Source organism: Scleropages formosus, chromosome 3 (genome assembly GCF_900964775.1).
Source record: "Scleropages formosus chromosome 3, fSclFor1.1, whole genome shotgun sequence".
NCBI lineage: Eukaryota > Metazoa > Chordata > Actinopteri > Osteoglossiformes > Osteoglossidae > Scleropages > Scleropages formosus.
Genome location: NC_041808.1, coordinates 2,647,392 through 2,668,976, shown reverse-complemented (window position 1 = coordinate 2,668,976; position 21,585 = coordinate 2,647,392). Strand labels below are relative to the sequence as shown.

Genomic DNA, 21,585 nt, shown 5'->3' with positions numbered 1-21,585 from the left:
GCATAGTGGTTAGAGCTACTGCCTTTGGATCTAAAGGTTGTAGGTTGCATGCCCACCTCTGGCTGTAGGATGCTTGAGCAAGGTACTTACCCTGAATTGCTCCAGTAAAAATTACCTGCTTGTATAAATGGGTGAATAACTATAAGTAGCTTAACACTGTAAGTCACTTGGAGGAAACTGTCGGCTAAATGAATGAATGTAATCGTGACTGGTCCAAGCTGCATCTTATTTTAATGGAGCATGCTGAATCCATGTACCCTGGAGACGCTGGCAGGAATGATGTTCCGGTGCCCAATTTGAACCCTGTCAGGCTGTGAAAAGAAGGTAAACAGGGTGTATGGCACAATGCAGCCTTCAGTGTTGGAGGCAACCGATAATCAACTCGCAATTACTGGGAGTGTAAATGAATCTCTTATAACAACACTTTTACAGCAAATTACCTTAGAAACACTAATTTAAGCAAAGAGGAAAATAACTGCCGACCCCAAATTCTCACAGCGAAAACATTTAGTTTCGTTGCATTTTTTTCTCCTGCTTCCATAGAAGTGCTTCATGTCGACTTTGAGACTTTCCTGTTGTACGGCCCCCGTTCCAGCGCATGCATTCCCAAGTGTTGTCTTCAGTCCTACCAAGCAGCTCTTGTCACAGTGGATGGACAGAATCCAGCAGAGGTCCTTGTTGATCCAATCTGAGAGTGCAGGCATCGTGTTGGCAGTCTGGGGGTTTATGGCCCCATCCGATCTGCTGGTGCCCACACACCCTGTCCTCATAGTCAACCACAGAATTGTCAAGTAGTGGCCTGTCATGGGGGGGTACAGTGGCACGGCGGGTCTGGGGCTCGAGTCCTGCTTGGAGTGCCTTGCGATGGACTGGCAGCCCGTCCTGGGTGTGTCCCCTCCCCTTCCAGCCTTGCACCCCATATTGCCGGTTTGGTTCCGGTTTGCCGCGACCCCGCTGGAGACAAGCGGTTTCAGACAGTGTGTGTGTATGTATGTGTGTGTGTGTGTGTGTGTGTCCCCTGTCATGTTAAATCTTTTCATTAAGGGTCTGTTTAGATATAGATACCCATTGTGTTGTAGAAGGAATCAAAACCTGGACTTGTATATATATATATATATATATATATATATACACAGTATATATTCCTTTTGCAGTTTTCCCTAATTGTGCCAATTTTGTCTGGTTTAGCCAGAACCTCTTGCTCACTCCTAGCACAGTTCAGATCAGCACTTAAAGTGATCTAAGAGTTGTGCTTCCATCCTCGAAACAACCTTCTCAAATATGTGCTATTTTTGGCTGCAGTAGCCATTGGGGTTCTTTAATGCAATCTCACTTTGATCGCTCTTGTTTGTAGTGACAAGTTCCAGCAAACACCACTTTCTGTCTTTCAGCTCATGAATATTTGTGAGCAGTCTGACCACGAACATATTCTGCTTTGGAATGATTGTCACTTACAAGGGATTCAGCCTGAAATGGCTGTGCTAATAATCCCGATCAAAGAACTACGTGTCGCACATCTAATTAAAATTCATAAAACTGTTGGCTCATTCTTGAGCTAGACTAATAGGGTTTGGAAATGAAGTTATGAGACAGGGCACAAACAACGGAAAGAACAGTATCTTCCAAATCAAAATGAATGTTTTGGGATACCCTGCTCCGGATCAAGCCTGAAGATCCAACACCATGGCCATTTCAAGTTCTGCATGTTGCCATTCGGACTCCTCCGATGCGCCAATGTTTTGCCAAAGGCTGTTTGGTCTTTGGAAGGCGCTTCCTGGGGTGCTGAGTTTAATTAACAGCCTTATGGCCAGGACCTCCTGGTATTACAGGTGGCAGTTATTGCATATGAGAGGAAAATGAGGTTACGCTAGGGTACTAGGTATGTTATTCATAGCATGTTTAGTGAGACTAAGGCTCAGCAGGGTTTTGGGTAGTTTGACCATCATCTCCGCAGGGTGAAACTGGGTTTTTCTTCCTTAAGGTTTTGCCAGTTAGCCAAAGACATCCCTGGGATGAGTTTAATTACAGTCCAGTAACAGCTGATATCACACCTCAGCAAGGTGCTCTCAGCCTTCGTGTCTGCCGAGCTAGCAAGAGACAATCCTTTCTCTGTGTACAGTAACAATAAAAGAAAAGAAGTAAGAATGATAGGAAAGCAAATTTGGAGAGAGTTTCTTTGCTTGGGTTCTGTAACAAGGAGAGGCAGCTGAATGGTCCCAAGAACTGACTTTGGGTGGATGTGGGATCATCCAGTGATGAACTGTTTCCCTGTAGTAAACTGATGCTGATCTGGGGTCAGTGCTTGAGATAAATGTTTATTTGTCTGAGGAAATAGAAAATCGTACAAATAACACCTGGACATATTTCAGAAATCATGCAGCTGAAGCAAAGAAAAACATTTCCAAAACAGTACATTTGTATTAGATCATTCTGTGGTAGATACTGCTCAAAGGCAGGGCAATTACCTACAGTGGTAGAGCCTCTCATTGACTGCATGGATCCTCTGCTTCCTTTGCTTGTGCTCTCCTTGGTCAGCTGGCAGAAGCTGTAGCAGTAGAAAGTTATCTTATCAGCTGTCAATCACACTGAAAAAGCAATTTAGAAGAATCAATCGTGGCCCAGGGAGGTGTCTGCGGAGGTGAGGAGACGGGCGGTGATGGTGAGAGGCTGTGTTGATTGTGTGCAGAGTATAAAATAGAACAGGACAGAAAAATTTAATTGTATTGCAAACAAGGAGAGCATTTGCACATTTGTTTTGACACGGCTCCGAATGGAAAAAACACAATTCTGTTACAGACGAGTGTAGTTAATTTATGAGGTCCGAGGTAACAGGCAAACATGCCATGGTTTGTGACTAAGAGATTGTTTGCATTGCTGAGATTTCCACCCGTGCACAACCACCGAATTGAGCGTGGGACAACTGGGCTTTTGTTTCCAAACTCCCAGTCTGAACTGGTCACGGGAGGGCATGAAGAAAGAGAACAACTTGTCATGCACAAATTTATTTTTAATTTATGTGGCTCCATATTGTCTAAACCCAAGCTGTTTATGTCATGCCACAGAGGATGCTGGATTGAATTAATTTAAGCTCCAATTAAAGTTTTCTCCCTTTAGAATGTAACTTCTGTTGGCCTTCTTTGCTGGCCCAGATGACACATGGTTATTTTACACCAGAGTATGGAAAATCAGAGTGAATCAGAGTTGAAAACTGGCTTTCATGCTTAGTGACTACGGAGCAAAACATCTTCGTTTATAAGAAGATGCGCAGCCGCACGCACTTGCAAGTTCCAGAACCGCTACGCTACGACTACCATCTGCCTGCTGCCAGGATGTGTTTCAGTGAGGTCTGCTGGTTTTCTGAGCTCGAAGTCAGTGTGGATTTTAGAAGTCAATGAGGCTTTGCTCATTATACCAACTGTCTGGCTGCTGGGTTGCCTGTGTTATCCATGCTTGTCTCTGATGGGGGGAATGTAAGGCCTCCAGCCCTCCACCTTACTGTTGAGAAGCGATGCCATGAAGATCTTAGAAAGCAGTTCAGAGGGACTTCTCCATCCACATATCCAGCCTAGGAGATGGTACAGTGAATGGCCATAAGCCTAATGAGCTGTTGGGGGAGCATCAATTCTAAACACACCTCCGTCCCTCCGTCTCTTTCACCTTCTCCAGCATCACACTTTGCTGACACACAGACTTCGAAAGAGGTTTGAGATCTGCAGGATGAGTAGATGGTGAAAGACTGGATGATGTCAACCAGTCACCAGCAGTCTGCCCCACAGCACCCCCAACGCCAAAGGAATCACAAGCTGAGAAGATGTTCTAGTTGTGATAAGATGTTGGCTAAAGAAGGTTCTTGTTTGGTAGGACTTTATCAACATTGCACCTTTGTATGGAGAGTGGACTCTGGGGAAGCCAGTTCAGGCAAGTTTTATTTTGCCATGATGTGTCTTAATTCTGAGATGGAGGGAAAGGGCAGCTGAAGGAACACCTGGGAGGCTATCAGACTCTCTCGAGTCCAGATGGAGTTACCTTGGGTGGGCACCCGGGGCACCGAATGTAGCATTAACAGCTGCTAGTTGTTCCGCACTGGGCATCGAGTGGTGCTGTCTGCCTGATAATTTCTGATTAACGTGAACTCGAGCTGCTCCTGTGACCACAGGCCCCCGGTACTGCACTTAGGGGCCCCTCCCTGCTGTTCTCACACCAAATGGAGCCATTTGAGCCATCGGTGTTCCTGTTCATTTCTTTTAAAGGCCAGAAATAAAAATAAACGATGGAGAGAGAAACTCCCTCGGGGGGGGGGTTCCTGCAAATGTGGACCTCGGATTCTGTGGTGGGAAGCTGCACACATTGCTTCCATCAGTCAGGTTCAGTAGTATGACACGCAGGGGTGAACCTTGAACCCAAAAAATTACCCAAAAAAATGTATTTGTTCTTGGTTTTGGCTCCAGTGTGTTCGAATGAGCTCCCTTTTCCCTCAGAATTGCTGAATCCCTTTCTGCCTTCAAGGAGGGTCTGAAAACACATCTTCTGATCTTTCGGCAGCTGCATAAATTTGCATCAAATCATGAGCACTTTTGTATTTCCTTTCAGACTTTGGTTCATATCCAGTTACTTGTGTAACACGGACAGGCAAAAGGATTGGTATTAGATAAACTGACCATCCTTCAAGCATCTGCGTCTATTACACTTTTTTTTTGTGAAAATACACCTCTGTTGACTTTGGGCTGCACATCTCCTTGGAGAAAAGTATCTGCTAAATGAATAAATCTAAGTGTAATTTTGATTGGCCATCAAGAAATAGGAGTGAGCTCTCGGGGTATCCATGTGAGTCATGGGTTTTTCTGAGGGACTCTATTGGTCCTCTGCTGGTGTGTGTGTGTGTGTGTGTGTGTGTGTGTGTGTGTGTTCCCACAGCCCGTCCTCCTCTCCCGGCTTGAAAATGACCGCTCAGATTTGTCCGAACCAGAAGCTGGCATTAGTGGCATGTGCAGGGTAATCTGTCATTATAAAGCATGGTGCCCCCCCCCACCCCACCCCACCCCACACAAAGCTTTAAAGCAGCGCCTGTGCAGGCACCAGAAGGGGGGATGTTTGGTGCCGAGCTGTCTGCGAAGTAAACCGTTTTTATAATGAACTCCCAAGCACTGGGTTAATCGAGCATGTAAACACTTTCACGCCGAACGCTAAACGCTGAACGTTCAGAGCCCCCGGGAACATTGTCCTGGCGACAGCCCACCAACAGCTGCCGGGGAGATAAGTGTTATTGGAATCCCACGCTCTCCTCTGGTCTCGCACGCGCTCCCGCTCATTCAATTCAGTTCTGTCCAATTCAAGTGCTTTATTAGCCTAACGTGTGGCTCACGGGTTCAGAAATGAAACGTAACGAGGAACAAATAAAAACAAGGAGCACTGCTGCAGTCAGGATTCGCACAAGCTCCTTGGTTTATTGCCCATATTTACTGAGGCATCGCAGTGGCAGAAACTGCTGTAAACAATTTCAGATAATAAATAACAGCACAAATAAACGCTGACAGGCTCTTAATGTCGTCAAACCCTGAACCAGTTACCAAGCTGGGAATGAGCTGAAAAATACGCTTCACCCTTTTTCTTTCGCTCATCCTCTCTGTCGTTTGTGCTTTTGGTCAGTGGTCCAGCCTTAAAGTGGGGACGTTGACCAACAGAAATGCTGTACAATCCGTAGGAAAAACAAAAACACGTCGGTATAGATTGCGTGGATTTCGCAGAGCGTTTGAACGCTGTCACCCGGAAGGTTGTGGGTTCGGATTACGAAAGCCACTCTGTCGCCCGGGCCTCTGCTTCACCTCGGCGCAAGTACCTGTGTATAAATTTGCCCGAGAATTCGAAGGTTCAAAAGTGTTTTTCACAAGGCGGTGGGTGGCACAAATGGATAATAAAAAACTAAAAATACATCAGACGGACTGCCTCTGAAAACTTTTGAGGTGAATGTGCCTGGATCTCATGTTCTATTCTGGCTTGAGCAGGATCAGAGCTCCAGCGGGCTGGGAGTGATGAAACGATGAAATAGAGGAAAGTCATTTTTAACTATCGGTGTGAGAAAAGGAAGAGCCTTAAATGCCGGCTTCTGTTTTTATTTTTTTTAAGTCGTCACAGGGATCTCGAGGTATCTGCCATCCCGTTACCTAGGAAACAACATTAAGCAAATGGGTATAGGTAGTGTCACTGGGAAGGGAGGGAACGCCTTCTCTCTCGCTTCGTCTCCCCCCTCGCCACTCACTCGTCTATAGACTCCCGCGTGCCAGTCATCGCGGCTCGAGGAAACACCGGCTCATCTGCCTCCCAGCTTCCTCGGCCCCGCTTGGAGGCAGGGAGGCAGGGCCAGGGCGCAGTTCAGGAGACGGGAGGAGGGTGGGGGGGGGCGTTTGCTCCTTCGCTCTCTCACAGCCAGGCTTCAACCGACACCCCACCCCCCGACTTTCTGCACCGGGGGGACAGAGGAGCTGCCTCCTGGAATGCCAGCCTTCTTGCGTCCTTGTTTTTGTCATCAAGCTGGTCCCGCTCCCATGAAGAAGTTGAACTGGGCATAAGGAAGAGGTGGGGGGTGGGGCAGAAGAGCAGAGAAGTGCGACGGAGGTTGGGGGGGCGAATAAAACCAAGAGGAAAGGGAATGACCCCCTGCATCTCTGCCCTCCTCAACTTGCCGATTTTTCTCCAATCGCTTGCCGAGATCTATGCGGATTACTCCTGGGAACATGTAGCGCTGTGGCAGAATCGCAGCATGAACCTGGACGGCCTGGAGATCATAGCCGTCCTGGTGGTCATGGGACTCTTCGTCAAGGTCCTGGAGCAGTTTGGGCTCTTCGAGCCGGTCGGAGCCGCGTTCTTTGAAGGTAAAGGTTTTGGGGGTGGTGGGGATGGGGTTTGGAGATGAGCACTTGGGCTCGGTTCTTCCCACACCCGGCTACACACCAGCTTTCCAGCTGTCCTGGGCTGTTGGACTTTCTTCTGCTGTAGCCTGCAGATACGATGTCTTCAGATGCTAACTGGTCAGCAGTAATGTGTGCGGTGACATTTTGTGCTTTTCGGTGACAGGGATCAGTGGCTCTAGTGGGTGTTTAGTTAGTGGGAAGAAGGGTTGGAAGGAGAGTCGAGGGCCCCCTTTGTTTCATTTTCTCTTTTTTGGTTTTCGTTTCGCCTTCGCCCCGTGATGAAGAGGTACGTCAGCTGAACGCCACCATTTGGAATCACTTTAAATGCAGAACTTTTTTAAAAATCCAACGGTGTTTCTGGCGGCTGTTTTTCTGAGGAATATGTGAGTCAGTGGAAACCAGGGCCCTCCAAGCAGCGGGCCCAGCATCCCCCAAAGAGTATGAGTGCAGCATCAGGACCGGTTCATCCCTCGGTAGGCTTTTTAGCTTTGGCCCTTGACATTCTCAACTGCTCAGTTGAGACCCTCCAGCTCGGTGGGACTCTGCAGAGCCCGTGACTCAAGGGGCGGCATGCTGGCACAGTGAGTAGCGCTGCTGTCTCACAGCATCTGGGTGGTGCGAGAGGATGTGGGTTCGATCCCTGCTCAGTCTGTATGGAGTTTGCATGTTCTCCCCATGTCTGTGTCAGTTTTCACTGGGTGCTCCGGTTTCCTCCCACATTCCAAAGATGTGCTGTTCAGGTTCACCCATAGTGTGTGAGTGACACAGAGAGTGTTCCACTGATGTATGGATGAGTTACCTAGTGTAAGTAGTGTAAGTCACTGCAGTGAATAAGGTGTGTGGGCTCGTAACACTAAATAGACTTCACTGGAAGTTGCTTTGGAGAAAACATCACATACACATTGTCTGAAACAGCCCATCCCATGTGGGGTTGTGGAGAGCCAGAGCCCAACCTGGCAACACAGGGTGCAAGGCTGGAGGGGGAGGGGACACACCCAGGATGGGATGCCAGTCTGTTGCAAAGCACCTCAAGGGGGACTTGAACCCCAGACCCACCAGAGAGCAGGACCCAGCCAAACCCACTGCACCACCATGCCTCCCACTTTGGAAGAAAGCCTCTGCTAAATAAATGTAAATGTCACTTGACCCACAGTCCAAAAATACCATGTTTGGGGTTATACATAAAGCCTTCTAAGAGCATGTGTTAGTGTGAAAGTGTATTCAGAGGTTATTAGGTTGGGATGGATGCGCTTTGGTTAGCGATGCCATTTGGATCCACCTTGTCGACCGGCTACGAATTCATTCCGGAGCAGTAGGATGCCCATTGGGCCACTTGTTGCTAAGTTAGACCATTGACGGTTAAAGCTTCTGAGACATAAGGACTGCATGCTCTCAATGACATTTCTGAGCCCAAGGTGCCCTTCCTGTCTGAAACGAAATCCAGCAGGTTCCGCCTATTCCGGATGGTGGCGTTCCTCCGTTCTCTCCTGTTGCTTTCCCGCTCAGAAAGAGCCACGTACACGACGCACCATAGGTGCTCCGCTCTTTGTAAACCCTTGTAACTGGGACTCCACGCACTCATTTATCCCCCAGAACCTTGTTCCTAATCTCCAGTACCCAACGAACGATCTGCCCAGCATTCACCCTCGACCGCAGATGATCACGAGACACCGCTTTCCTGCTTCAACTTTACGTACCCGGTCACTGATGTACAGAGGAACGGCGACTGGACTGGGGGGGCGGGGATGCTCTTGAGTTTCCAGGCACAACCGGACAAAAAGCCCACATTTATATGTAAAATAGACATATTATCAATTAGTCAATGAACTAGTAAGAATTCGCCCTCATCCACGGGAGAGGATTGGTCATGGAATTGATTTTGGTTGCCGTTGTACTGAGCGCCATAGAGAACGTGACACACATTCGGTCCCGCTTCGGTAGGGTCAGAGGGCCGGTCTCTGTGTCTCTGCTCGTGTCTGGGCACATCTGAGCTTCCGGAAGACACCCTGAGGTGCTCTTCTCCTTGCTCGGTTCTTATCGTCTCCCCTTCCGGTAGGGGCAGGCAGACAGGGGACCCGTGCGGTGTAAGGTGCCCGCGCACATCGGCACACATCATTCATCACAGAGCGATGCTGAAATGCTCCCAGACGCGACCCGGCGGCTGCGGCACGAGCGGACGAGGCAGAGCGGGAGCAGCGCTGCGGAAAGGCGCGAGACGTGACGGATGAGACGTGCGTTTCCGTGGGACACGAGAGCCGAGAACTGTTTGCGGCAGCACTTTGCAGCTCCTCGCGAGTCATCAGTAACTCTACAGCCTCCTGCTGTGCGTGAAACAGCCAATAATGGAGTGCGTGTGTGTGTGTGTGTGTGTGTGTGTGTGTGTGTGTGTGTGTGTGTGTGCATAAAGCACTGTAATCTCAGTTGGGACGTTAAGGAGGTACGCTTGGGTCACAACCCTCCTACTCCACACTATTAACAGCATTTTTTTCTGTCCTGGGCTACACTGTAATACAAAACAGTCTGAATTTATACGGCTCGATGCTTCGGCGAAGCAGCTCAGATTAAGTGTCGGGTTCGAGGGGACCGGAGCAGGGCAGCCTCGCAACGGTTTTCAAAGTGCTGCGCTAGTCCAGCTCTCCACACGCTGCCGTGAACGGTGATCACAACCAAGGGCCTCACGGGCTGATCCTGGGTCAGTTTCACTCAGGGGTCCCTCCTAACACGGCCATTAATGGTGATCCCCCCATGACCCCCGACCCCCCACCCCATCTCCAGTTCATGAGCAACATATCGAGCCCTAATCCGAAACTCAGCTGTAATTTGCAGGAAGGCGAAAGCGATTTTCTTGAAATGCTGCGTGGAATTAGTCACCTCACCCTCTTTCTGGCATTCTGTGTCCCCTCACGCACATCAGTTACTGTCTCCCGCCTTCCTCAGCCAACTATGTTGCGATTTATTATCTGTTTCCCCTGGAAAATACAATTTAAAACATTCAGTTTACACAACCGACAGTTCCCTACAGGTTCCAGCCGGTTTTTCTAACGATCGTGATGTTGAGACAGATCGAGAGAGTGGTGATCATCAGCGTTGTCTCCGTCCTTCTGCAGTTCCTTCCGAATTTCCCTCCAAACATTGTTGTCTTGCCTAACTGATCGAATTAAATGCTTTTCCAATGTGAAAACGTGTAAGAGAAAGAGCTGACTCTGAAAGTGGGACCCGGAATTTCTGCCTCCGGGGATCAGATGTCAAGTTATATGCAAAACTTTGGTCACCGTGTTGGGATGTTTACTAGGTTCATCCTCATCCCTGGAGTTGCTGGTTTTGCCGTTGCTTCTTGGTTGCTTGGAGGTGTCCTGATGGAATCAGGAAGTAGCTGGACAATGTTTGAAGCCAGGTCAGCAAATACCAGGCCTTGTGACGACACGCTCCTCCGCCTACCCTATCTATCGGTGCACGTTGATCACATCTGTGCCGTGTGCCTGTGTGTGACCGCGCGTTTGTGTGCGAAAGAAGAGGTCCCACTGAAACTGTGATTCAGCTGACACGCCAATTCTTTAACTGTCCACCGGGGGCGCCACCCTGGAGTGAAATGCCTCCTGGCGCCCCTGTATTCAGAGACACATGGGGTTCAATCTCAGTGTCGCTGTGCTCAGTGTGGCTCCGACAGACACATCCCTCATACATGAAGGACAATTTCCATGTCCAAGACATATGACAAAAACGTGATCCCTGCGGGACGACCACGGTAAACCTGACCGCTGACTTAGCCGATTTACCCGGCCACTCCCAACTTAGGAAGAAAGAAGCTTATTTGAGAAAAAGCACGTGGATGCGAGCTGATGGACTGCACCTTGTTTGGGCTTCAAGAACTTTCCATCCTCTTGAGCCCATCCAAAAACTTACAGGAGCGGAGCGCTCGTGATTTTCCTTTAACGAATGCAGTGTCACTGGACTCTTTGACCCAAAGCAACAGGATCGCAGTTCCATCCTGTCCAAGATGATCATCATGAACGATGACCTGCAGTACAGAATGGATAAGCTATTGCAGTACCTTCAAACCAGCATTTTTAAAATAATAATTATTAATTAATTAATTAATCCTGTGGCCTTTCAATGGGAAGCACAGCGACATTTGATGGGATCCCTCACGATGTCTGCATGCCACGCTCAACGGGGTGTCTGAATGAATCACAGTGAGGCTGTACCTGTGTGTGCGTGTGTGTGTGTGTGTGTGTGTGTGTGTGTGCCCGACTAACCTGTCTACTATGGTTGCTGACTTGCAGGTAACCCTCCCTCCAGCCAAAGCAAAAAAACCATAAAGCAGAGGTTCCTCAAACTGCTGCCCTGCTGCCAGCCCAGTGCTACCCCCTCAGTCAGTCAATGCAAGTGCCTCTTTGCCTTAATATGTCTGTCTCCTCCCACTTCTTTCTCTCTCCGCCCCTATTTTATGTCCCGCCCCTAAACAGTGAAACAGTGACCACTCCCATTCCACTGCTGGTGGGAATGGAATGGCAACGGTACCTAGTTACCGCAGACCAAGGATTGAAAAGAGAGAGGGTGACTCTGTCTTTCCTTCATAGTGCGAGGGCTAACGGGGGGGTTAGCATCTCGCTAATGACTGAGAATCCCTGTGCATCGTGTTTGGGGGGCAGATGTGCTGGAATCGCCCCACCGGGGGAGAACAGACCACCAGGTCCAGGAAAGGGCAGCTTGGAGCATCTCTGGGGAGGGTAGTCCACATGGTTCGCACCCGGTGCCTGCCGGGAGGTGAGAGACACTGGCCCCTGTGAATGAACACACGACCGTTGTTGACCTTTCTTTAGCGGGTGTTGATTGTCATCAGCAGCGGTGGGAGTGTGAAAACCATTTGTGAGTCATTATGGAGAAATAGGAGAAAGAAAGAAAGGTGTGCTCAGAGGTTTTTCGCTACTGATATCATTTCAATTCATTTCTGATTTGGTCTCAGTCTTGTTACCGTCCCACGTTTCGGTTTTGATTCAAAGCGTTCGTTAATGCTGAGTCAACCGACGTTACGGTCGTTTCTTGCATCGCCTGTCATCTTGAGTAGTCTTTACCGACAAGGTTCACACGACATCACGTGCACATTGTGACACACTGACTGCTTCAGGGTGTTTCATTAATTTGGAAAGTGAGCAGAACCGACCTTCGGTTGACGTTGACATCCGTGGCATGTCACTCGGAGGTGACGGCGCAGCAGATCTACTCTAAGGCCGGGCTGAGGGCTGCACCGAAGTTACCTGCATTTAGACCATGTGGCCATGTTGACTCAGCGGTGTAGATTCTGCCCAGGTCACTGTGGTAACCCTAGTTAAAAACTATGCCATTACCCAAGCCCTCCCATGACCTCTTTGACCAAGTGTCCTCTGTTGAAATGAATATCGCGTCCTTGTTGAAGACTGAGGGAGGCGTTGGTCATCTGACGGGGCCAATCGCCGTATCTCTCCCGCAGACAGCATCGAGGATGACTTTGAGCTGTCCACTGTGTGCTACCGGCCCGAAGGCCTGGAGAAGCTGTTGGAGCAAACCAAGTTCACCAAAAAGGAGCTGCAGATCTTGTACCGAGGCTTCAAAAACGTGAGTGTCTGGGTTTCTCTCTGTCACACGTGAGACCGACGTCTCCCCTTCGTCTCTCCCTGCCTCCGTCTCCTCTTGTTTTCTGTAATGCGGTATCTCTTTTCTTCCGTGGAAGGATCTCTGTTTGCCACACAGTGTTGCATCTCATTTTCTGCTCTGTGTTCTCATATTCCATTTGGGAAGCAAACTTTAATCTTTCCAAAGTACATAGGCTTCTCTCATACCCACTAGCTGAAGTTCATTCATCGTCAAGCTTTATTAAAATGAAAACTAATTTAAAACAACTAAAGAAAAAATTCCCATTTAGTACAAATTATCAACCCATACAATAAATTTGCAACGTTCCTTCTCTTGTTACTGATAGCTGACACTGTGAAAGTGAGTTGAATTAGGTGCAGTCCCACCTTCCTGTTCTGACTGGGTACTCTTTACTGCCATCTATTGGTTTAGCATGTGAATACCGCTCATGCTGGGATAGAGCTAAATGAAGTACGATTAAAAATAAATCGACAGGAAAATACTAAGACATTCTAAAATTTACAGGCGTGTGTCTTTTGATGACAGGGATCCATTCTGAGAAATGCGTCGTTGGGCGATTTCGTTGCTGTGCGAACATCATAGAGTGTACTTACCTAGATGGCATAGCCTCGATGATAGAGTGCACCTGTAGAAGCCTAGATGGTGTAGCCTCGATCATAGCATGTATTTATGCAAACCTAGATGGTATAGCCTCGATCGCAGCATGTACTTATGCAAATCTAGATGGTATAGCCTCGATCATAGAGTGTACTTATACAAACCTAGATGCTATAGCCTCGACCATAGTGTACTTATGCACACCTAGATGGTATAGCATCGATCATAGCGTGTACTTATACAAACCTAGAGGGTATAGCCTCGATGATAGAGTGCACTTATACAAGCCTAGATGGTATAGCCTCGATCATAGCATGTACTTATGCAAACCTAGATGGTATAGCCTCGATCATAGAGTGTACTTATATGAACCTAGATGGTACAGCCTTGATGCAGTCAAGAGACCTGGTGAATGCGAAATTTAGGACGCTGCTGCTGGCTTAACACGGCATACTATTTTACAGTAAACTTTCTGTTATAAGAAGAATAAATATCGACAAAAGGTACATTATAGTAAATACATAAACCAGTAACATAGGTGTTTATTATCATTATCAAGTATTATGTACTATACATAATTGTATGTGCTATACTTTTGTCCGGCTTCTCAGCGCAGTAGATTTGTTTACAGCAGCAGCACCACGAACACGTGAGTAACGTTGCAATGGCTACTACCGTTGCTAGTTGATAAGAATTTTTCAGCTCCATTATAATCTTATGGGACCACTGTTGTATGTGTGGTCAGTCATTAAGCGAAACGTCCTTGAGCAGCGTATGACTGTATAATTGAACCGTTCATCACCTGAGGAGTTGGGGAGAATGAACTTCAATGCTGATTTTATAAATAATAGTTTATTTTTTACATAGATCAAATGGACATTGGCATTAAATGAAATGCTGCGATGCGTGAAAAACATTACATGCTGTCTATACACGCACATATTCTGGCTCATGGATTTTTGATCAATGTGGCTCATCAGGTCACACAGGATTCAACATCAACCTGATGATCCCGGGAGTCCGAGAGCTTGGAGACATGGGCCGAGAAACATCACCCAAGCGATATTAGTGCGCTCTCTGCTTGCTCTTACCTGGGCGTCCTGAGCTTGGCACTTTCCTCTTTTGTTTGCCAGTGTGTGTGTGTGTGTCTTCAGGGACAGTGTCTCAGCTGGCTCTTTTGTATATTGCAGGTGATGTGTGTGACAAGACGCTGGTAAATATGAGCCTTCGGAGATTGTCTCTGACAGGCTATCTGGAGAGCGAGTGTATTGGCTCAGTCACGAGCACCGAGACGCTCCCCTCAAACAGGAGCTGTGATTGGCACTCATTATTTTATCTCGCTCGGTCCCAGGAGTCGTTATTTTCGTCCAAAGGGACTTTGTTTTCGACTGGAGTTTGGGGAATCATTTTAGGGTCATTTCACTGGTGTTTGTTGAATAACAGGAGACATCCGACTGGTGTTTGGAAAGTGCTGGAAAGTTATTGTTTCTGGTTTATTTATTATAATGATAGAAGCTCCTCATGTTTTACATGCTTGAGTTACGAGTTTTCAAAGATGCAAACGTTCTCCAGGTTATTAATTTTTAATTGCATTTCCGTCACTTTGAAAATTTATGTCTATTGCAGAGCAACGATGACCTGTTTGCCCACCGAGCTGACAGATGGCAGTAAAGTGCACCCAAAATGATTAAGAGTGTGGCAATGCCTAATTCAACACATTTCCACTGTGTTTACAATGTTTATTTTCAGGCATTTTAAGTTAGCGTTAATTTTAATATTGCTTGAAGCTACTAAAATATTCAAATAAAAGTCTTTCAGAGGATTTTTTAAATTTATTGTCGCTATACCTGGGGCAGTATCTTGTTAAAGAACCTAATGAATAAATTCAGGGACATCTGTGTGTTTCAGCTTGAGTTTATCATGACTTGGTAAAAGTGGCTTCATATTTAGAAACAAAGCAAATTACAGACTTCCTTCTCAGATATGTTCATAAGCTGAAGAGTATGTTGTGTGACGTGCATGACCATCATTTTCATATTTGCTATGTGATGAGTAATGTTTACCTGGTTTCTGGTGGAACGTGTGAGATGTTTGAGGTGGAGCACGAAGGTTTGAACTGCAACTAACTACCCACCCACAATCACCCCCCCGATACAGGAGTGTCCCAGTGGAGTGGTCAATGAGGAGACCTTCAAGCTGATCTACTCACAGTTCTTTCCCCAGGGTGGTGAGTCTGATGATGAGTTCTGATGTTACTGATCCAACGAGGCATCCACAGTGGTCTCTTTTACAGACACGTCATCTTTGCCCCCAGATTCCAGCACGTACGCACATTTCCTGTTTGACGCATTTGACACCCAAAAGAATGGCTCTGTCAGCTTTGAGGTGAGCTTCACTGACATATTCCAGCTGAAGTTCTGCAGCTGTGATTGTTTGTTGTGAGCCTTTCTGAACAAAGTAGATCCATTGACTTTCCATTACTGTAAAGTTTCTGGGCAGGTGCTTCACAGAAAGTCTATGGCTTGGTATGGATATTCTGTTTGGTGAAGCTTAATTTCCACATCTCACCTTGTCCCTTGTGTTACTTCCTGCTTCCACTGATCCACCGATCACAGGACTTTGTCGCAGGCCTGTCCATCATCCTCAGGGGATCGATCAATGATCGGCTCAACTGGGCCTTCAACCTGTACGACCTCAACAAGGATGGCTGCATCACCAAAGAGGTATGTCCAAAGAGCTAGGGTCGAAGGGGTGGATCTGAAGAGAAAGCTCCAAAGAGGTAGGTCCAAAGAGGAAGGTCTAAAAAGGTAGTTCCAAAGAGAAAACTCTAAGGAGATGGGTACAAAGAGGCAATTCCAAAGAGGACTCTCTGAAGAAGTGGTTCCTAAGAAACAGGTCTTATGCTGCAGCTCATAGGAGGAACCTCCAAAGAGGTAGGTCCACAGATCCAGGTCCAAAAAGGTTGGTCCAAAGAGGAAACTCTAAAAAGATAGCTCTCTGAGGAGATGATCCCAAAGAAGTAGATCCTACGGGGCAACTCTGAGGAGGAACCCCCAAAGAAGGCACATCTTGTGATGCAGTAGGACCATCACTCACAACATATGAATGACAAAAAATGAAAGGCTTCATTGCAGCACCACTACATTGCTGAAGGGCTAAGGGCTCAAAGGGAAAATCATACCTCACATGGTTAAGGGCTCTCCATTGATGTAGAAGGATGTAGAAGGAAGTACACTCAGAGGTAATGAAGGCTCCATTTCTGTGTCTCCCAGGAGATGACAGACATTATGAAATCAATTTACGACATGATGGGGAAGTGCACGTACCCCTCCATGAAGGAGACTGCCCCCAGTGAACATGTGGAGAACTTCTTCCAGGTAACCCTAATCCTAACCCACCCCTCAGCATGTTCGCCAAAGGTCGGTTCTCTCTGCATTTTGCTCACATCATACTTTGGTCAAAAGCAATTTATCTGTAGGTTTTACCACTTCATGCTGTTAGATATTTGCTGAGCTGGTTTTGCTTATACAAACACATGAGATGTAATGGGATGGGAACTAACATTGCAATGTTTTTTGTCCCACCCAGCTCCTAAAATACAGCCTCTCCACCTGTCACAATAAAGAATATTGCTTTTATTGTTAAATTGTTACAGATCTGGACAGTGAGGAGAAATACATTTCCTTGTTTGGATAAAACTGAAAATATGTGTTTTATGATTATGTTCCCCCAGAAAATGGACCGGAACAAGGATGGCGTGGTCACCATTGACGAGTTTATTGAATCGTGTCAAAAGGTAAACTGCGGTAATGGCACATAGTTAAAGTATTTTCTGGGCCCTATATTTAGCTCTTTGATCTTTGTATTACTTGTGACTTAATTTTCCACGATCTTACCCTACTCACGTCTATGAACCTACTGACCCCTGTGTGTGTGTGTGTGTGTGTGTGTGTGTGTGTGTGTGTGTGTGTGTGTGTGTGTGTGTGTGCATGCACAACCCTCCTTAGGATGAAAACATCATGCAGTCCATGCAGCTATTTGACAATGTCATCTAAGACGTTTCGTTTCCATGGAGATGGAGGGATGTTGGCCCCAAGAGGGGGTGGACGTGGGGAGAGCTCTGAGTGCATGCAGTCTGGACTCCTTCCTAACCCTCCTGGCCGACCCTCTGACTCCACTTGCTCCAGTGACCTTCCGAAACACCCCTCCCCTAAGCCACGCTCCGACAACGACCCCAAAGAGAGGCAGCCCTTTGGATTCCTTTTGGATTCCCTCCTTACCCTGGGCCGAAGGGACACAACGGAGGTCCGACTGACTCTGACTACCAGACAAACGGACAGCAAACGTTTGTTTCAAGACCATCTTCATCTCGACTCCATCCGCCAATGCAGGGGAGCTCGAGGGGCGTGGGGTGGGGTGTGTTGGGGCTCTCAGTTCCACCAGGAGTGACGACTTGGACCTGAGGGACCTGAACAGACCACCGACAAGAGCGACAGGGTTTCAAAAACAGCATGATGTTCCAGCTGTCACCGGTGTCAGTGCTCCTGCAGCTTCTTTTCTGGATGTTCTGTATTCCACCCCCTGCTCTCTAATTCAGTCTGCTAGCAGCGAGACCCAGCTGGGCACCACTTCCTGTCTTCTGTTTTTATTTGCTGTTTTGCCTCTACCATCTTTTTTTATCATGCGCAAACTTACATCTTCAGTCTTGATTTACTCTCCCAATTTGAAACCTGGCATCGCAAAAGGCACCGACTTATCCGCAGTGTGAGTGAGCTTTAAATTTTGATTACATTGGGTATGTTTCCAGTCTCGGTTGCCATGGAGAAACTCTCACTTCGGGGGTGGGGTCAGGGGGGCGATGGACAGCCAGATACAGAAGATCAGTGGGAATGCCAGATCAGAGCCCCTCCTGTGCAGCGCTTCTCATTCGTACCGCGGCAAACTTTTCTGCACTGTTGCTGGCAAAGCAGACAGGAAGTAATGGCTGCCGGGTGGCTCCCCCTGCTGGACCTGAACCGAAAGCTCAGTGTCCAGCTGCTCGTTCGCTCCCTCCTTCAGGGAACATTGCAGCCATCGGATGGACTTGTTGGATGTTAAAACTCATATGCTTCCGCGGTTGGTGTCAACTGACTGGAAGTTTTGTACTTCTGGATTAAACCGCGTCGTGTGGGACATTGGTTCCAATGTTTCGCTTCTCTTGTTGGAAGAATCGTCAGGGAGCTGCGACATCTTGTAAAGGCTGGATGTTGGATGTTGGATGGTATCGGTCGTGGAATTGCGATAAGCCGTGTCGCTGTTTTATTTCCTCTTAGAGGTATAATTCATTGGTCCTGCTTTCCAACTTTCGATGGGGAGCAATCATTCTTCCTCATTGGTGTGTCTCCACCATTGACTGCGGTATACGTCCTGCCATGAGGTAACCTCTCGGCTTACTGATTTTCTCTGGGTTTCTGTCCAGGGTTTCAAAATATCCACGCGATTAATAAAACAACATCCAGGATGTAAGGAATTTCACCAAGTGTTCCAGTCACTCACCGATTCCGTCTAATATGCGGGCTTTAAATCCGAAAAGTTAGCTTGCCGTGGTGAGAGTGTTTCCTACGTTCAGGTTTCATACTGCATGTGTCAGAGAGGCGTCTGCATGTTTCCAGTTGCCTGGAGTCAGAGCTGTATCACTCAGTGGATAGGCATTAGACCCCTGTAAACAGCACTGAGGGACCTGTAGTGTGTAAAGAAAGCAACGGGCTTGGAGGGGGTGTTACAGCATCCAGCCCAGCCACTATGGGAGCTCTTACAGAGAGCTGAGTCTAATACAGAATTATAAATGAGTAGAGTGAGGTGAAGGTCAGGGTCACACTTGGGGGACACAGCGAGTGATGAATGAAATACGATGGAGGACAGCGGCGCTCCTCATCACCCCAGATCCCCGCTGGATTTTAAATATTACATGTTTTTCCTCAGTGGACACTGTTTTAGCTTTTTTAAAGAGAACCTCGTGGAAGTTTATACCTATCTAGACAAATGTACACTGACGTGTGAGGAATTATAATCAGAAAAAAGGGTTCAGAGCTTCTGCGGAACAATGTTTCTTATGGAATCTCAAGCAATAATTTGCTGGTTTCTTTATCCGCAGTATGTATGTTGGGTACTTCGTCTTTATAGTCACCAAAGCAGTTTATAATTTTGCCCTTTTCAACAGCAGGACAGTGTTACTGGAGTGATTTGGACTTGGTACCCTTTAGAGGGGTACAGCAGTAAGGCCTCACCTTCGTATTACTTACCTTGGAGCCTCCTGGACTAGTTTGGGTTAATTACCTTGCTCAAAGGTATAAAAGCAGACTCCCTCATGGTACTTCACCAGGCAACCTTCAAGTGAATGTCCCTAAACACCAACCTACCTGCATGAGCTAATCCTTCAGCTACTTATTCCATGTGGCACAAGGGCCAGTAGGAGGTTCTTGCAAAGCGTGCTCAACACCGCTGGAACGTTGCAAGAACCAACACACTTATGAAGCCTACTTTTATCGCTGGATGTCTGGATCCATAACTGTCTGACTGAAAGGTGTCAATAGCTGACACTTCCCAGGTATCCCATCAGTTCACTGTTGGCACCCTTGATCCTTGACAGAACATATAAAAGTAGAAAAAGGGAAGTGAAAATCAGTTCATGAAAGACGGGTGCATTCGGATTACTGTACGTCTTGTTTAAAACCTTCATCACAGCTCATAGAGTAAATAAAGATGGTAGAAACATAGGGCGTGTCTTGTGTTTGTAGCTCCTGAGTTCCTAGCAAAGGGGGGGAAATCGTACAGTAATTGCATTATGGGATGTTTTTTCTCTGGGCAATGTGGAAATTTTGGAGGGAGATCATGTTCTGGAAGCTTCCCTGTGCTCGGTCACTGCCGCGTCTCCCATAGGTCCCCTATACTCGCATGCTCTGTGTGTTGAACAGCGACTCTCAGTAACCCCATCGTTACCTGCCGTGCGTCTAGTTAACTGGCCGCCACTGGCTGCTTCGAATGTGTGTATAATTTTTGTACAGACGACAGTAACAATAAAAAAAAATCACAGTTGCTATGCAACGGTGTGTTGTCGTGTCTGATTTGCAATCGAGTTCCTACCAGCACGTGGATTTTTTTAGATTTAAAAAAGGGCAAAAGCATATTTTGGAGCCTCCCGACAGCCATGAGGAGACTTGTGGTCCAGCCTCAGGTGAGTCTGAGCAGGTTTCAGCGACCGGTCTGTTAAAGTCAATGATCGAGAAGCACATCTGAAGCACAAGGCCAGTCACTTACAGTCAGTCTTCACAGCTTACAGTTTCACCTGATTTCTTGCATCTGTTCAGCCATATGATTATACATTCCACAAAAATTCACCATTCTGACCCTCGGTGTGCGTTAATTTACTGGTTGTTCTGTAGACCACCGAGTCCTTGTGAGCGATACCAAGATCCATTCATAAGGACATGAATACCCACAGGGAAGCACTCCTTCACAACTCACGGATTTCGCTTGAAGTCCTGTAAAACAGCCCCCTGTCGGCAGCCTGCGGGCTGCGCGCGTCACAACAAGCGATCCCGATTTTTGACATACGGACCTAAACAGGTGTAAACACTGTGTGATGGGTAACATTCACACACACGTTGTACACAGTCTGAACTGCCTGGTAGTGAACGATAGTGAGGATTATGTATGTTGTAGCGCTGCGCCCTGAGATCGGATGGGGCGAAGAAGGACGCCCGGACAGCGTTCATTACAATATGTGCCATTTACCTGCTGCGATTGGGAGCCTTTCAGTGAAATAAAAGCCTGATTTATGTCACAGGGGACATGTGGCTCCCCCAACTGATGCTTAGGTGACTCGCAGGGAGAAAAGATGACCGAGCTGGTGATGTAGATCAGGCGAGAACATGACAGCTGACCCTCCGCCAACCTGGGGATTGAGGTGTGCAGTCAAGGGTGAGATATGAACCGGTTGCGACTAAACTGTGAGGGAAAACCAAGGTAAAGGCGTCACGAGGGAACAGCTGCGATGAGAAAACACCTGTCAGCTAGTGACGGACTTTTTTGTGTTTTAGCACAGCTCAGAATCACTCATCCATTGCGAGGTGGAACGTGAAAGGGCAAAGATCCTAGAGATTATTCTGGGGATCCCCGCTAATTAAAGGCCCGCATGCGAGTGCCTCAAGGCCCCCGACAATCAGCTTGCTTCCCCGGCTGGTGTCTGGGTGCTTAATGTGACGGCAGCTTCGTAGCAGAGTAAGCAAGTCGGAAAAAATCATCCAGCCCATGAGGTTTAAGTGTGGAACACCAGCCATTCTCGACAGCACGTCCTTTTCTCCAGGAGAATCGAACACTGCCAGTTTTTTCAGAGAGGAGATTCATAGGCAATAAAGACCTCCATATTTTACTGATGCAGTAAAAAAAGAAAAAAAATCAAAGATGA

General features: G+C 47.4%; 1 protein-coding gene across 1 annotated transcript; it reads left to right on the top strand.

Moving 5' to 3' along the window:
• The first annotated feature begins 6,225 nt into the window (after positions 1-6,225).
• On the top strand, positions 6,226-20,209 carry kcnip2 (Kv channel interacting protein 2). Its single transcript, XM_018736446.2, has 8 exons — positions 6,226-6,869; positions 12,379-12,503; positions 15,297-15,366; positions 15,454-15,524; positions 15,755-15,862; positions 16,412-16,516; positions 16,873-16,935; positions 17,147-20,209. Exons 1-8 carry the CDS (start codon positions 6,647-6,649, stop codon positions 17,192-17,194), a joined length of 813 nt encoding a protein of 270 aa, XP_018591962.1. The 5' UTR covers positions 6,226-6,646; the 3' UTR covers positions 17,195-20,209.
• Positions 20,210-21,585: the final 1,376 nt, after the last annotated feature.